Source organism: Lepus europaeus, chromosome 7, assembly GCF_033115175.1.
Source record: "Lepus europaeus isolate LE1 chromosome 7, mLepTim1.pri, whole genome shotgun sequence".
NCBI lineage: Eukaryota > Metazoa > Chordata > Mammalia > Lagomorpha > Leporidae > Lepus > Lepus europaeus.
In genome coordinates, this window is record NC_084833.1 from 47,962,907 (window position 1) to 47,979,081 (window position 16,175).

The window sequence follows — 16,175 nt, forward strand, 5'->3', positions numbered from 1 at the left end:
TCTAAAAAGATATAGCATTAGCACTATGTTGATTGGTTTTTGAGTGTGTGTGTTTTTTAAACTTTGTATAAGAATTTTTCTAGAGTGCTATATTTAATTTTGAAATTCTTGATTTAACAAAAATATGATGTATGTTTGGATAGACATACAATGATGATTTTAAAAATTTTAATATGGGGCCAGCGCTGTGGCATAGTGGGTAAAGCTGCCACCTGCAGTGGTAGCATCCCACATGGGTGCCGGTTTGAGTCCCGGCTGCTCCAGCTCCAATCCAGCATTATGCTGTGACCTGGGAAAGCAGTAGAAGATGGCCCAAGTCCGTGGGGCCCTGCACCCACATGGCAGACACAAAGGAAGCTCCTGGCTCCTGGCTTCGGATCAGCACAACTCCAGCCATTGCAGCCATCTGAGGAGTGAACCAGCAGATGGAAGACCTCTCTCTCCCTCCCTCTCTCTCTCTCTGCCTTTCTGTAATTCTGTCTTTCAAATAAATAAATCTTTTTTTTTTAAATTATAACATAAGGATTAAGATTTTAAAAATTATCAATGTTAGACAGAACTTAATGTCAAACAAGGAGATACTATGGTGGATTGGTTTAACTCCATAGCCTTTAATAGGCATTCCTGTAACACAGAGGTAGTGAAGTTAAACACTGTAGGATACTTCCCAACCTCCATTGCAGCTGGGGTTCCAGATGTGCTTGGTCCAATCAAATGGTGCACTCACTGGAGACTTTCACTCAGAGCCGCGTTCCATCAGGGAAGAGGCAGGACACGAGACACCGTCTTCATCGGTACAGAGCATGGTAGAGACGCTGCAGCTCCAGAGCCGGCAACTGTGCAAGGCTTCCTAATCCAGCAGGTGGCTTCCTGATGTGGCAGGCAGCTTCTTGATCAGCCCACTCTTGCAACTGAGTTCCTAGAAGCTCAGCCTATGTCTATTTTTTTCCCACCCTTCTAAACATCCTGTGAGCTATCTATATTCCTTGACCAATGTCTTTCTGTTTAAGGAAACAGAAGAATCTTCTTTAAGAAGATTCCATTACCTCCAACCAAGAATCCTGACCCCAGCTGGAAGAAAGGTGCAGCAAGTGGTGCAAAGATTTGAATGGGGAGGTTTGCTTACTGAGGAAACAGGTGTCTGGGCCATGAGACCGAGGGAGAGTTATCAGAGAAGGTGGTGGTAGCACTAACATATAGAGGCTGCTTCTTGCCTCTTTCAGCAAAGTCCTCCAAAAGAAATGTGACTCAGGCTAATGTCAAGTCTGCAGAGATGAAGGCAATGTAACTTTGCTGAGGGCCTTGCTCTCTTCCTACAATAAAAACTGACAAAATCCCAAATCATGAGCCTTGAAGAACTGAAAAAGTCAAGACTGCTGTACTGCAGGCTGAAATAGTTTTAAGGAAAGGCTTAGGAAGCCACCAAACCCTCCTCAACATTTTTCAAGAACCTTCCCGTAAGAATTTTCTGTTAGTAATAGGAGCCGTCCCAGGGCCAAAGACCAGGCCCAGCCCGCCACCATTCAACCCCAGCCTGGAGTCTGAAAGTTCTCAGGCCAGCACAAGGGCAGGGAGTGGCACAGAGGCCAGAAAGGAAATGATGGGGTGTTTTGTTTCAAATGGTATCTTCAAATTATGTAAAAGCCATAGCTGTGGTTATTCATGAAAGTGATTAAAGAAAACAGACCAGAAGCTTACTAAATTTGAGGAATTCATTTGGTCAAAACAAATAAAGATTCAAACTTGGTCTGTAAGAGCCTGTCGCTGTTAACTAGGTACAACAAGCCCGGAGCTCCGAGCCCACAATAACAGGAAGTGAACTGCTAAGACTGTCCAGCCTCCAAGAAGGGCCTACTTTACAACACCTAGCCAGATATGTCCCTTGAAAATTCATGGACAAGAAAAAACTCCTAGAAGGCAAAGCCAAGGGCCCGGGAGGACAATGCCTAAGGCAGGTGCTTTCAGAAAAATGAGGCAGGGACAAAAAGTACCAGAGCAAAGAGATGATTGTTTCTTTCTAAGCAGCGCTTTCTGATCGCTATGGATCAGTAACCACTATTTTTGAATTCTTCCCTATCCTAAAAGGTCAACATAAATGCAGTTTTCCTACATTTACGCCTTATGCATGTGCTGCTCTTGGGACAGAAAAGTTGCCTTTTAGTTTGTAGGGGCCAGAACACAAGGAGCCACACGTAACCTGATGAACAGGTCAACACCCAGGTACCGTGATCCTTGAGCTCATGTGTGAAACTGGACCACATTTTCGGTGGTTCCTCTTTGGGATGGGACAAGCGAGCGCTGAGTCTCAGATGGATGTCTGGCAGCCAGCATGGCTGACAGGGGCGAAAACGGAAGGTTGCCTGACAAATGTCCCAACTTGCCTCTTTCTTAGTTTAGAGGAATGGTCACACTGCCACATGAATTTCTCTGCCTCCCCGGGAGCTCAATTCTTGCCGAGGGGATGAAATTCAAGTGCTGCTGCTGCCTCTGGGAAGCTGCCTCAAAGGGCTGGAGCAAACATGTAAACGAGAGATGGCCTGAAGCGGAGCAAGAGCGTTTTGGTGGAAGCATGACTGGCACAGAAGGCTGTTAAAAGTGGGGGGCAGTTTCCACGAAACACTAGGGAAAAGATACTACAGCCTCTTCAGAACTGTTACTACCAAAGAGACATTACTGAGAGAGATGAGAAGCACCTGTGAAATAATACTTATCTTTATGGGTGAGCACAATTTATTTTAAAGGCAATAGGCAGAGCTTTCTCACTTACTGCTGGTTTCCCTAAATTATGGCCCGAGGCCACTTAATCAAATCACTAAAGGAGAACAAAGAAAAAAGAAGGAAGGTATAAATGTGAGTTCGTTTTCTTCTTGATCCAGTAAAATTCAAACCTTAACTATCTGTGTCCAATAAAATGCATCTCATTTTAAAGGAACTTTCCTTTATTCCAAATATGCTTTAAAATATTTATTGAGCAGAGAAAAATGACAGGAGGTAAAAAGATGAAATAGATGTGGAGTTAACAGTTTTCTTCCAAGTTCTGATGGCCTTCGGACTTTAAATGTCTGTTCAAAAAAAATATACTCTCATTTTAAAGGAATCTTCCTTTATTCTGAATTTTCTTTTATTTACAGATATATCTAGTGTTTACTTTTAAAATTACACTTAGCTAGTCTTATAATAATCAACTTAAAAAGATCTTCTCTGATATGATTGATATAACTGACTGTAAATAATTATGGATAATGTTGAAATAAGTCATTATGACATAATGACTTATTTCAACATTATATAGCATTTATATATTATATTGCATTTGAAAATGTTGATAGTAAAACTTTAGAAGCCTTTCATTTATCTGTACTGCAATTTTTCTATTAAACAGTATATATAAAATAATATGAATATTAATGATTTGAAATATTATATTTGTAATAAATATTTCAATTTACAATGATATGTTTTCTCAAACTAATAAACAAAAAAGCAAAATTACATACGTGGCTCAAACTTCAGTTCTCCATTTGGCCCTGATGGAGGAATTCCCTGTTGTAGTTTTTTTTGTTCCATCTGCTGTACAACCTGGTGAGATGGAAAAAAGAGAATCTTTTTTTTTTTTCTTTTTCTTTCTTTCTTTTTTTTTTTTTATTTTTGACAGGCAGAGTGCCGCTGGTTCACTCTCCAATGGCTGCCACGGCCGGCGCATCTCGCTGATCCAAAGCCAGGAGCCAGGTGCTTCTCCTGGTCTCCCATGCGGGTGCAGGGCCCAAGGACTTGGGCCATCCTCCACTGCCTTCCCGGGCCATAGCAGAGAGCTGTCCTGGAAGAGGGGCAACCGGGATAGAATCCGGTGCCCCAACCGGGACCAGAACCCGGTGTGCCGGCGCCGCAAGGTGGAGGATTAGCCTGTTAAGCCACGGCGCCGGCCGAAAAAAGAAAATCTTAAAATTAAGTTTTGTGGGACTGGCGCTGTGGTGTAATGGGTAAAGCTGCCGCCTGCAGTGCCGACATCCCATATGGGTGCTGGTTCGAGACCTGGCTACTCCACTTCCAATCCAGTTCTCTGTTATGGCCTTGGAAGGCAGTAGAAGATGGCCCAAATCCTTGGGCCCTTGTACTCATGTGGAAGACCCAGAAGAAGCTCCAGGCTCCTGGCTTCGGATCCACACAGCTCCAGCAGTTGCCACCACTTGGGGAATGAACCAGTGGATGGAAGACTTTGCTCTCTGTGCTTCTGCCTCTCTGTAACTCTGCCTTTCAAATAAATACTCTTTTTTTAAAATTAAGTTTTATTTGATTTTCTATCATAAGATGACCTTTGATGAAGTGTGACAAACTAACTGAAATTGTTTTCTAAAATGAAGATAGTCAAATTCTAAAATTTAGATTAATATTCAACAAAACATTTTTTAGAACATTAAAATTTAAGACAATATGCCTCAGCAGCGGCATTTGGTCTACAGATTATGACACTGCTTGAGAGGCTTCCATGCCATATCAGAGTGCCTGGGTTGGAGTCACAGCTCTGCTCCAGTTCCAGCTTCCTGCAAACGTGCACCACACTGCCACACACTGAGACCTGGACTGAATTCTCACTGTCTGGCTTTTTTTCAGCCCAACCCTGGCCATTGCAAGTGAACCAGCAGATGGGAGCTCTTACTCTCTCGATCTCTCTGTCTCACTGCCTCTCAAATAAAATACTACAGCTGGTAGTACCTTGGAATATTACATTACAAAACACAGGCTTTCAACAAAGCATCTACAATCTGTGTTGGTGCCGTAATCCTTTTACCTGGTGATATTCCTGCTTCTGCGCCTCAAGCTGGTCATGCTGACGCTGCAGCTCTTCTTTTTGCTTCTGAAGCTCATCTGCTTTTTTCTTAAGTTCATTCTCTTGTAAGGAGATAATTTTTTCATATTCTTTTAGTTCATCCTCTGTGAAGAATTGTTGCTGATCCAATGTCTAAAAGGAAACAAATGAGGGTAGAATAATCTTAGGAGGAAAAAAAATAATAAAGTCTGATTCAGGTTCAAAACTGTGATTAGCAAAGTACGATGAGTATTGTAGTATTAAACCTTCATGTAAGAAAGGAGAAATAAGGGCCTGGCGTTGTGGCGCAGTGGGTTAATGCCCTGGCCTGAAGCGCCGGCATCCCATATGGACATCGGTTCTAGTCCTGGCTGCTCCTCTTCCAATCCAGCTCTCTGCTGTGGCCTAGGAAAGCAGTATAGGATGGCCCAAGTCCTTGTGCCCCTGCACCTATGTGGGAGACCCGGAAGAAACTCCTGGCTCCTGGCTTCAGATTGGCGCAGCTCTGGCCGTTGCGGCCATCTTGGGGAGTGAACCAACAGATGGAAGACCTCTCTCTCTGTCTCTACCTGTCTCTGTAACTGTCTTTCAAATAAATAAAATAATTTAAAAAAAAAAAAAAGAAAAGAGAAATAAGATAGCATATATTTATGTACTTATTTGAACAGAAGGAGAAAACAGGAAGGAAAATCTGGAGGCTAATGAGATTGGTATTAAAGCCTAAGTGTTAGGGCTGCATTGTGGTACAGCAGGTTAAGCTACTGCTTCCAACACTGGCATCCCATATGAGCGCTGGTTCAAGTTCTGGCTGCTCCATTTCAGATCCAGCTCCCTGTTAACAAGCCTGGAAAAGCAATGGAAGGTGGCCCCAAGTGCTTGAGCCACTGCCAAGGGAGACCTGGACAGAATTCCTGGCTCCTGGCTTCATCCTGGCCCAGGCCTGGCTGAGACAGTCATTTGAGGGAGTGAACCAGTGAATGGAAGATCTCTCTCTGTCTCTCCTCTGTCACTCTGTCTTTCAAATAAATGTAAAAATAAATCCTTAAAGAATAAATAAAATCAAACCCAAAAGTAAGAACTGAGTGGGAAGGGAAGTAAAATTTCTCTGAATATATCTTTTTTGTACAGATTCCACTTTTTGGAAGCATGCTAATGTTTCACACACACTAAAGAAATCAAATAAAATCCACAAGGACAGGAAAACCCCAACATTTGGAATGTAAAAACAGAAGCAAATAACAGTACTTTCATTTAAAATGAATAAGATAACTCACAGAAGAGGAAGGGGAAAAAGAACTAACCCAAGTCACTTTAGTTCGCAGTTTTTCGACCATATTAAAATATAGTCTCAGGTTAAAAATAAAAAACCTACACAAATTCTTATTTTGCAGAGGCATGCATCAGCAATTCTGCAACTCTTTATACAGTCTAGGATGGAGGAGACTTGCAGAATTTTTTATGGAATATGGCAGTTAGATTTTACATGAAAAATGGAAAGAATAAAAGATGAAATGCTGTGTTGCAATCTGAGGTGTTGGATTGAAACTGGAGATACTGGTGCGTCCTTGTGACTTGTAATACATGTTAATAGGTATATATAAAGGAACAGAAGTGTGCTTAAGTGTGCATTTATATGCGTATGTGTGCCTGTGCATACACGGACACATACTACATAGATGACACATTTTATATATATATATATATGTGTGTGTGTGTGTGTGTATACATATATATATAATTTCTATTTTATTTATACTATATATATTTTTTCATTCTCCACTTCTATCATCTGAAAGCAATGGAAGCATTAGAAGCAATGGTAATCCAGTAGCAAGGGACCCACTGAGTGCTGACTTGGGTCTATAAAATCAATCTCCTTAGAAAAATGGATGATTCCATGGATGGGGCAGGGAAAGAACAAGATGAACTTGGAGTTTCTTGTCATATTAAAAGTAAGGTGGGGGGCCAGCACTGTTAAGCCTCTGCCTGCCATGCCGGCATCCCATGGGGTGCTAGTTCAAAGTCCCAGCTACTCTACTGACAATTCAGCTCCCTGCTGATGGCCAGGGAAAGCAGTAGAATATGGCGCAAGGGGCCATCCTGAACCTTCATGGGAGACGTGGAAGAAGCTCCTGGCTCCTGGCTTCGGATGGGTTCAGCTCCAGCTGGTGAGGCCTGCAGATGAAAGACCTCTCTCTCTGCCTTTCCCTGTCTGTAACTCTGCCTCTCAAATAAATAAATAAATCTTTAAAATAAATACATATATATATATATAATATATATACATATACATATATAAAGTAAGCTGGGGCTGGCACTGTCTTGTGGTATAGTAAGTTGAGCCTCCACCTGTAGCTCTAGCATCCCACATGGGCGCTGGTTTGAGTCTCAGCTGCTCCACTTCCGATCCAGCTCCCTGCTAATGTGCCAAGGAAAGCAGTGGAAGATGGCCCCTGTACCCACATGGAAGAAGCTCTAGGCTCTCAGCCCTGGCTGTTGCAGCCATCTGGGGGATGAACCAGCAATGGAAGATCTGTGTGTGTGTGTCTTCTTCTCTCTGTGTAACTCTGACTTTCAAATACATAAATAAATTTAAAAAAAAAAAAAGGTAAGAACATCCTCAAAGAACAATAGCGATATAAAAGTACATAACACTCAATTTGAAAAACCTCCCACTGGCCAGATCTGGACAATTTGAGCATGGCAATAAATGATAGTGAGGATTAGAGCTTACTGAGTAAAATAAGAAGCCATGATTCTCCACTGACATACACAGACAAGGGGCAGGGACAGCTTTTTCCTTTCAGTGGAAAACCAACCGATCACTACAGAAGGAATGATGAGATCAGAAAATCGCCATTTGTCCGTCATCACAGTAACAACGGATTCTGTTCAGCACCAGGAGCGGATGCTAAAACCAGTAGATACTGAGACACTTACATGGTCTCAAAGCATACTCCCATAAGATACCTTTTTTAACAAAGTACACTCATTTTTTATTGGTAGAAATGTAGAATGGTACAATTCTTTGGAAAAGCACTTCAGCAAAGAAAATATTCTTACACAACCTTAAAAATAGTGCCTTAGAGTTGTTCTAATAGTGCCACATTGAGAATCTAACCTATAAAACAACTTTACACACATTTAAAAAGTTTTACATAAAATATTTATTGATGGTGGCATTTTCTTTTGTAAATAACAGTAAAGAAAACTGAAAATAACTAACCCTGAGAAACTGGTTATGTACCCCCATAGCTAGCAAAGTAATACTTAAGAAATACTATGTGAAAATGCTTTTTTTATATCATATTGAGTGGATTTTTTTAAAAAGCTAACTTTTGGTTCTGATTGCACGGTGGACTAGAAAACACACTCTTACATCACAAGAAGTAAAATAGTCTGTACTCCATTAATATGGACAATTATGTCAATTAAAAATACACATATGAAAAAATTAATTAACTAGTCTAAAAACAGATTTTTTTTAAAGGTAAAACAGTAAGTTTACAGTAGGGAAATTCAGTAGACACCAGCTTAATCAAATGATGAAAGTTAACAGTGCCAGTTCCAGGACTCATGAACAGCATCCACTGAGCACCCCTTCAGCCATATTCAAGGGACACTCCACAACATAATTGGTCTGAGGTCATTAAAATGTCAGTTCTGGGGCCGGCGCTGTGGTCTAGTGGGTGAAGCCACCACCCGCAGTGTCAGCATCCCATATGGCTGCTGGTTCAAGTCCTGGCTACTCCACTTCTGATCCAGCTCTCTGCTGTGGTCTGAGAGAGTGGAGGAGGATGGCCCAGGTGCTTGGGCCCCTGTGCCCAGGTGGGAGACACAGAAGAGGATCCTGGCTCCTGGCTTAGGATCAGCGCAATTCCAGCCATTGTAGCCGTCTGAGGAGTGAACCAGCAGACGGAAGACCTTTCTCTGTCTCTGCCTCTGCCTTTCAAATAAATAAATAAATCTTTAAAAAGTCAATGCTGGGAAGTGTGAAAAAGACTGAGGAATTGTTTCAGATTTACAGGAAGCCAAAAAGGCATTACAACTGAATTTAAAGACTGACTTGGATTTTCTTTTGTTATAAAGGACATTATTCAGGAAACAAAAATCAGTGAAGGACTGGTGCTGTTGCGTAGCAGGTAAAGCCACTGCCTGCAGGGCCGGCATCCCATATGGGTGCTGGTTCGAGTTCCAGCTGCTCCTCTTCCAATCCAGCTCTCTGCTATGGCCTGGGAAAGCAGTAGAAAGCAGTATACTCAAATCCTTGGGCCCCTGTACCCACGTCAGAGACCGGAAGAGGCTCCTGGCTCCTGGCTTCGAATTGGTGTAGCTCCAGCCGTTGCGGCCATCTGGGGAGTAAACCAGTGGATGGAAGACCTCTCTCTCTCTCTCTATCTCTCTCTGTAACTCTTTCAAATAAATAAAATAAATCTTAAAAAAAAAAAAAAAAAAAAAAAGACTCCAGTCAGAATGCCTGCATCCTATATTAGAGTGTTTGGGTTAGATATGAGGCTCCAGTGCTAATTCCAGCTTCCTATAAATGCAGATCCTGAGATGTAGCAGGTGATAGCTCAAGTAATTAGGTTCCTGCTACTCACTTGGAAGACCTGGACTGAGTTCCGAGCTCCTAGCTTCAGCCCAGCCCAGCCCAGCCCCAGAGGTCGGATGCATTTGGGAGTATACAAATGATTGGGATGGATCTCTCTCTCCCTCCCCCTCTCTGTTTTTCTCTCCAATAAATAAAAATAAATAAGTAGAATAAAACACTCCACTGCTCAAAAAAAAAAAAAAAAAAGGAAAGAAAAAGAAAAGAATAAAACCTAGAAAACAGAAAGAGGCTGATTTCTATGATCTCAGATTAAAGCAACACACCATTCTCAATTTTCCCAGTGAAATTTAGCAATAAAAACTTCCACATCCTGGGAAACCCTCAGTCCTGGGCAAACCAGGACAGTCACTCACTCTATCTCAAACTATTTTCTGGACAATTAAAAATCTAATTTAAATGTTATCTATTTGTTTTTAAGTAGAAAAAGACAGTGTTCTTTATCTATTTTGGTTGGTACCTCTCAATTATTCTTTTAAAGTTGTATGTACATTTATACAGTTGACCATGGTATTGTATACTTCTCTGGGGCAATTCACCAAGGTGTATATCTATATATAGATATAGATATAGATATAGATATAGATATATAATAAAAGATTGTAATTATAATTAAGATATAATGAAAAACATTACAAAATGTGTCCAGGGGCCAGTCCTATGGCATAATGGGTTAAGTCACTGTCTGCAGTGCTAGCATCCCAAATGGGTGCTGGTTCAAGTCTGAACTGGTCCACTTCCAATCCAGCTCCCTATTAATGCATCTGGTAAAGCAGCAGAAAATAGCACAAATATTTGGGCGCCTGCACCCATGTGGGAGACCCAGATGAAGCTCCTGGCTCCTGCTTCCTGGTTCCTGGCTTCAGCCTGGCTCAGCCCTGGTTGTGGTGGCCACTGGGGAATGAATCAGCCGATGGAAGCTCTCTCTCTCTCTCCCTCTCTCTCTCTGTAATTCTTTCAAATAAATAAATAAATCTTTATAAAAAATGTGTCAGTTTTGAGAATTGTTCTATTCCTGGAAATTAGTCCCAGGGGAATCATTATAGATTGCCCACAAATAGGCCAATTTGATGGTCATCACAGCGTTATTTATAACAAGAAAAATGGCCGGTGCCGTGGCTTAACAGGCTAATCCTCCACCTTGCAGCGCCAGCCCACCAGGTTCTAGTCCCAGTTGGGACGCTGGATTCTGTCCCAGTGGCCCCTCTTCCAGGCCAGCTCTCTGCTATGGCCCGGGAAAGCAGTGGAGGATGGCCCAAGTCCTTGGGCCCTGCACCCGCATGGGAGACCAGGAGAGGCGCTTGGCTCCTGGCTTCGGATCAGCACGATGCACTGGCCGCAGTGGCCATTGGAGGGTGAACCAACGGCAAAGAGGAAGACCTTTCTCTCTGTCTCTCTCTCTCACTATCCACTCCGCCTGTCAAAAAAAAAAAAAAAAGAAAATATTGGAATTTGCCCAGACTGTCTACATCTGGAGGAATGAGTATATAAATTATACTCAAGCTATACAACTGCATGTATAGTTGCCTTTTAAATGTTTTTGAAGAATGAAATTGGAAAATGTTCATGAAATATTATTAAATTTTTAAAAAGTATTTCATGAACATGCAAAATCATTTATATAGTATGAAGCCATTTTTCAAATATAAATATAATATTAATATGAATATATATGTATACTTATTGCATATGGGATAATACACTGTTTACCTACTTGTGCCATATATGCACATACTGTATATACAAAGTGCACTCTAAGGCAAATTGGCATAATATAGTGCGAAAGTTAGATGTCTACCTCTGGATATTAAAATTATAGATAACTTATAATTTATTCTTTTTTTAAAGATTTTTTTTATTTATTTATTTGAAGGGCAGAGTTAGAAAGAGGCAGAGAGAGAGAGAGAAATTTTCCATCCACTGGTTCACTCCCCAAATGGCTGCAATGGCAGGAGCTGCTCCAATCCAAAGCCAGGAGCTTCTTCCAGGTCTCCCATGTGGGTGCAGGGGCTCAAGGACTTGGGCCATCTTCTACTGCTTTCCCAGGCCATAGCAGAGAGCTGGATCAGAAGTGGAGCAGCTGGAACTCAAACCAGTGCCCATATGGGATCCTGGCAATGCAGGTAGTAGCTTTACCCACTAAGTCACAGCACCAGCCTCTGTGATTTATTCTTTAATTATGTCTGTATTTCTAATTTTCAACAATGAAAATTATTTTATATTTAGAAAATAATATAATTTTTATTTTTTTGACAGGCAGAATGGACAGTGAGAGAGAGAGACAGAGAGAAAGGTCTTCCTTTTGCCGTTGGTTCACCCTCCAATGGCCGCTGCGGCCGGTGCACCGCGCTGATCTGATGGCAGGAGCCAGGTACTTATCCTGGTCTCCCATGGGGTGCAGGCGCCCAAGGACTTGGGCCATCCTCCCCTGCACTCCCTGGCCACAGCAGAGAGCTGGCCTGGAAGAGGGGCAACCGGGACAGGATCGGTGCCCCGACCGGGACTAGAACCCGGTGTGCCGGCGCCGCAAGGCAGAGGATTAGCCTAGTGAGCCGCAGCGCCGGCCAGAAAATAATATAATTTTTAAAAGACTTCTAATTATACATGGTGTGCTCACAAACAAGATTTTAACTGCTATATTTTTTTTTAAAGATTTATTTTATTTATTTGAAAGAGTTACAGAGAGAGGCAGAGAGAGAGGTCCTCCATCCACTGGCTTACTTCCCAGATAGCCACAACTGCTGGAGCTGCGCTTATCAGAAGCCAGAAACCAGGAGCCAGGAGTGCTCCCCTGCCTCCACCATCTCCCACGTGGGTGCAGGAGCCCAAGGACTTGGGCCATCCTCTACTGCTTTCCCAGGCCATAGTAGAGAGCTGGATTGGAAGAGGAGCAGCCAGGACTAGAACCAGCATCCAAATGGGATGCCAGCACTTCAGGCCAGGGCTTTAACCTGCTGCACCACAGCACCGGCCCCCAAATGCTATAATCTTTGAAAGGAATTAAGTTCATACATTTCTTTATACAGGTTGATTATCACTTACCTGAAATGATTAGGCTCCAAACTGTTTCAGATTTCAGATTTTTTTCTGATTTTGAAATATCTGCATATACAAAATGAAATATCTTGGGAATAGGACCCAAGTATAAACAAAATTTATTTATGTTTTATATACTTTATACACATAGCCTGAGGGTAATTTTGTTCAGTATTTTAGTGTGCCTGCATTTTGACATGAGGTCAAATATGGAATTTCCCACATGTGGCATGATACTCAAAAAGTTTTGGAACATTTCACATTTTGGATTAGGGATGCTCAACCTGTAGTGACATTTCAATTTCATATAAAAAGCCAAAATAGTAGATTATACATGCAAATATAACAGGAAACAAAACTTAAAAAGCAGAATAGACTGATGTAGAATTTCTTGAACTATGCATTCCATTTGAAGTAGATTCTATTACCTCCCAGCTATCTGGTTCCAAGAATTCTTTTTTTTCTGTTGCTTTCAAAAACTCCTCCAGAGTCACCAATCGGTCTTTGTTAGTATCAACCTGATTAAAAGAAAATGCAAGTGTCAGATAAAATAAATCTTACATTCTTTACACACTAGCAACTCTCTTCTAATACATGCTACTATACAAACACATGGCAATTAGGACTAGCCTAACATCCACAGCAACTAGAGGAAAAAACAAAAATGCAACACTCAACACTTGACCAGAATCAGAAAAGAGGTATTGGGGTTGACATTGTGGTGAGGCAGGTTAAGCCACAGCCCGCAGTGCCTACATCCTATGTGAGCATCAGTTTGAGTCCTGACTGCTCCACTATCAATCCAGTGCCCTGCTGATGGCCTGGGAAAGCAGTGGAAGATGGCCCGAGTCCCTGGGCCCCTGCACCCACTTGGGAGACCAGAAGAAGCTCCTGGCTCCTGACTTCAGCCTGGCACAGCCCTAGCCATTGCAGTCATTTTGGGAAGCAAACCAGCAGATGGAAGATCTCTATCTCTCTGTCTCTCTTTCTTTCACTCTGTAACTCTACCTTTCAAATAAATAAATAAATATTTTTTAAAAAGAAAACAGACATCTTTCTCTTCTATACAACTCAACTTTGAAGATAAAAAGAGACCTATAAATTTGATACCCCAAAGATCACCATGTTTGAGTCAGCTGATCAGACTGGTTAGGCCAACGTTGTTTTCTTCCCTTGCTATAATATGCATAATCTCTCTCAAAGGCAGGTGCTTGGGCATGAAGAATAACCATTCCAAAAAGAGAGCTGTTTTCACCAAGTTTAAAAGAGTTTAAGTTAAAATGCTCTCAACATTTTTTCCTCAAAGCTACCTAAGTAAATCAAAACTAAAGTTGACAACCTCGGCCGGCGCCGTGGCTCAACAGGCTAATCCTCCGCCTTGCGGCGCCGGCACACCGGGTTCTAGTCCCGGTCGGGGCACCGATCCTGTCCCGGTTGCCCCTCTTCCAGGCCAGCTCTCTGCTGTGGCCAGGGAGTGCAGTGGAGGATGGCCCAAGTTCTTGGGCTCTGCACCCCATGGGAGACCAGGATAAGCACCTGGCTCCTGCCATCGGAACAGCGCGGTGCGCCGGCCGCAGCGCGCTACCGCGGCGGCCATTAGAGGGTGAACCAACGGCAAAGGAAGACCTTTCTCTCTGTCTCTCTCTCTCACTGTCCACTCTGCCTGTCAAAAAAAAAAAAAATAAATAAAAAAAAAAAAATAAAAAAAAAAAAAATAAAAAATAAAAAAAAAGTTGACAACCTCTCCAGATCCTCTTCAATGGTTCTATTAGACTGTGGCAAACTGAGTTACAAAGGCAAACTCCATCATGGTCAAAGGAATGCACCTGACACTGGCAGTGACCACAGTCAATAGGGACGCCAAGGCAGCACTCACAGTGCGGATATTCAGGTGCAACGCACTGAAGCAAACCAGCAAGCTTCAGCTACCCTGCACAGGATGTCTGTGTTAGAAGCTTTTGCTTAGAGGAGGAGCAGAGGCCAAGGACTGCAGAGAAAGGCAAGTATATTCTGTAAGGAAAAAAGGTGTAGAACAGAGAGGAGACAGGATATGGACTCACAGCCAGAACAAATTTATTCAAAAAAAAATAAATTCGCAGAGGTGGGTGGCCAACTGCAGGCGTGCACACAGATGAACACGTGGCAGAGGGTACAGTCTTCAGCGGGCTGGGCCTTATATATCTTAAGGTGGGCTAAGGGTTTGGAGTCCAGGTGAGGGAAAGTAGTTGGATGTAAGTTTCTTTTTTTTTTTTTTTAAAGATTTATTTATTTGAAAGTCAGAGTTACACAGAGAGAGAAAAGGAGAAGCAAAGAGAGAGAGAGAGAGAGGTATATCATCCACTGGTTCACTCCCCAACTGGCTGCAATGGCCAGAGCTGTGCTGATCTGAAGCCAGGAGCCAGGAGCCAGGAGCCAGGAGCCAGGAGCTTCCTCTGGGTCTCCCACACTGCTGCAGGGGTCTGAAGACTTGGGCCATCTTCTACTGCTTTCCTAGGCCATAGCAGAGAGCTGGATCGGAAGTGGAGCAGCCAGGACTTGAACCAGCGCCCATATGGGATGCCAGCACTGTAGGCGGCAGCTTTACCTGCTAAGCCACAGTGCCAGCCCACATCAAGCATTTTTAATTCACCTGCATGACATGCATATATAGAAACCTGGGGCTCCACAATATCACCTAAGGAAAGAATGAAGGTAGGGAGGAAACCATGCTAAGCGATAGGCCCAGGGCACTATGACATTAAGAACTTGGGCAGAGGAGGGACAGCCAGCAAAGGAGACTGAAAAGATTGGGTGAGTGGCATATGAGGAAACGAAGGAGGAGTGGTATCCCAAAAGCCAGGTGAAGATGCACTCCACGAAAAAGGGAGTCTACAAGACTGTGGACCCCTGGAAGGAGTTTCAGTGAACAGAAGGCAAGGCAAAATAAATGCACACAAGGCAGATTGTGGTAGTGGGAGGATGAAGAATTCTCTTGATGGAATCCATTTCCTCAGGAAAATGAGAGGCAAGGACAGAGGAGAGAGAGAGAGGAAGTGCCGTAAAGATGAAATGAAAGGAGAGAATAAGTGAAAGTGTCAGACTCGAAGTGGAGAAGTGACCCGTCCAGGGGAATCTAGAATTGTCCAGCAGAGGGCCGGCTGGCAATTTGAGTTTGTAAGACTGACGTGAGCCCAGTTAGAATTTTTTCTATGTCCATCTCCGGTCAAATTCCACGGCGCCAACAGAGCAGGGTGATATGCTCAGGAGTTAGCACAAACAATGTGCTTAGATAGTCATCATTCTATTTGCCAAGGGCATCCTCTATGACCTCTTTAACAAGTAACATGCATCATTGCTTGCCTGGAGACCCAAGTCAGAAGGGGGAAAAAAATGAGTTGGATAAACCAAATTGAAAAAATGATCAGTTGCTTTAAAGAGGACAGAAGCTGGGGCTAGCACTGTGGCATAGTGGGCTAAGCCTCCACCTGTAGTGCTGGCATCCCATATGGGCACCAGTTTGTCCCAGCTGCTCCTATTCCAATCCAGCTTTCTGCTATAGCCTGGGAAAGCAGTGGAAGATACCTCAACTGCTTGGGTCCCTGAACCCATGTGGGAGACCCGGAAGAACCTCCTAGCTCCTGTCTTCGGATTGGCCCAGCTCTAGCCATTGCGGCCAGTGGGGAGTGAGCCAGTAGATGGAAGAGCTTTCTCTCTGACTCTCACTCTCCCTGTCTGTAATTTTAC

At 42.9% G+C, this 16,175-nt stretch overlaps 1 protein-coding gene across 6 annotated transcripts in view; it reads right to left on the bottom strand.

Annotated features, from left to right (window-relative positions):
* The window catches only part of NUCB2 (nucleobindin 2), a 56,100-nt gene that overhangs the window by 3,334 nt on the left and 36,591 nt on the right, over positions 1 to 16,175 (bottom strand). For 3 of the 6 annotated variants that reach the window (XM_062196420.1, XM_062196421.1, XM_062196422.1), the window contains 4 exons: positions 12,881 to 12,970; positions 4,790 to 4,960; positions 3,498 to 3,579; positions 2,927 to 3,062 (listed from right to left, as the gene is read on the bottom strand). In XM_062196420.1, the coding sequence (XP_062052404.1) occupies positions 3,055 to 3,062; positions 3,498 to 3,579; positions 4,790 to 4,960; positions 12,881 to 12,970 (351 nt within the window). In that variant the 3' untranslated portion in view covers positions 2,927 to 3,054. Of the gene's footprint in view, positions 1 to 672; positions 2,813 to 2,926; positions 3,063 to 3,489; positions 3,580 to 4,789; positions 4,961 to 12,880; positions 12,971 to 16,175 lie in introns of those variants that run through there. The other 3 variants (XR_009866374.1, XR_009866373.1, XM_062196423.1) reach the window with 3 other exon arrangements.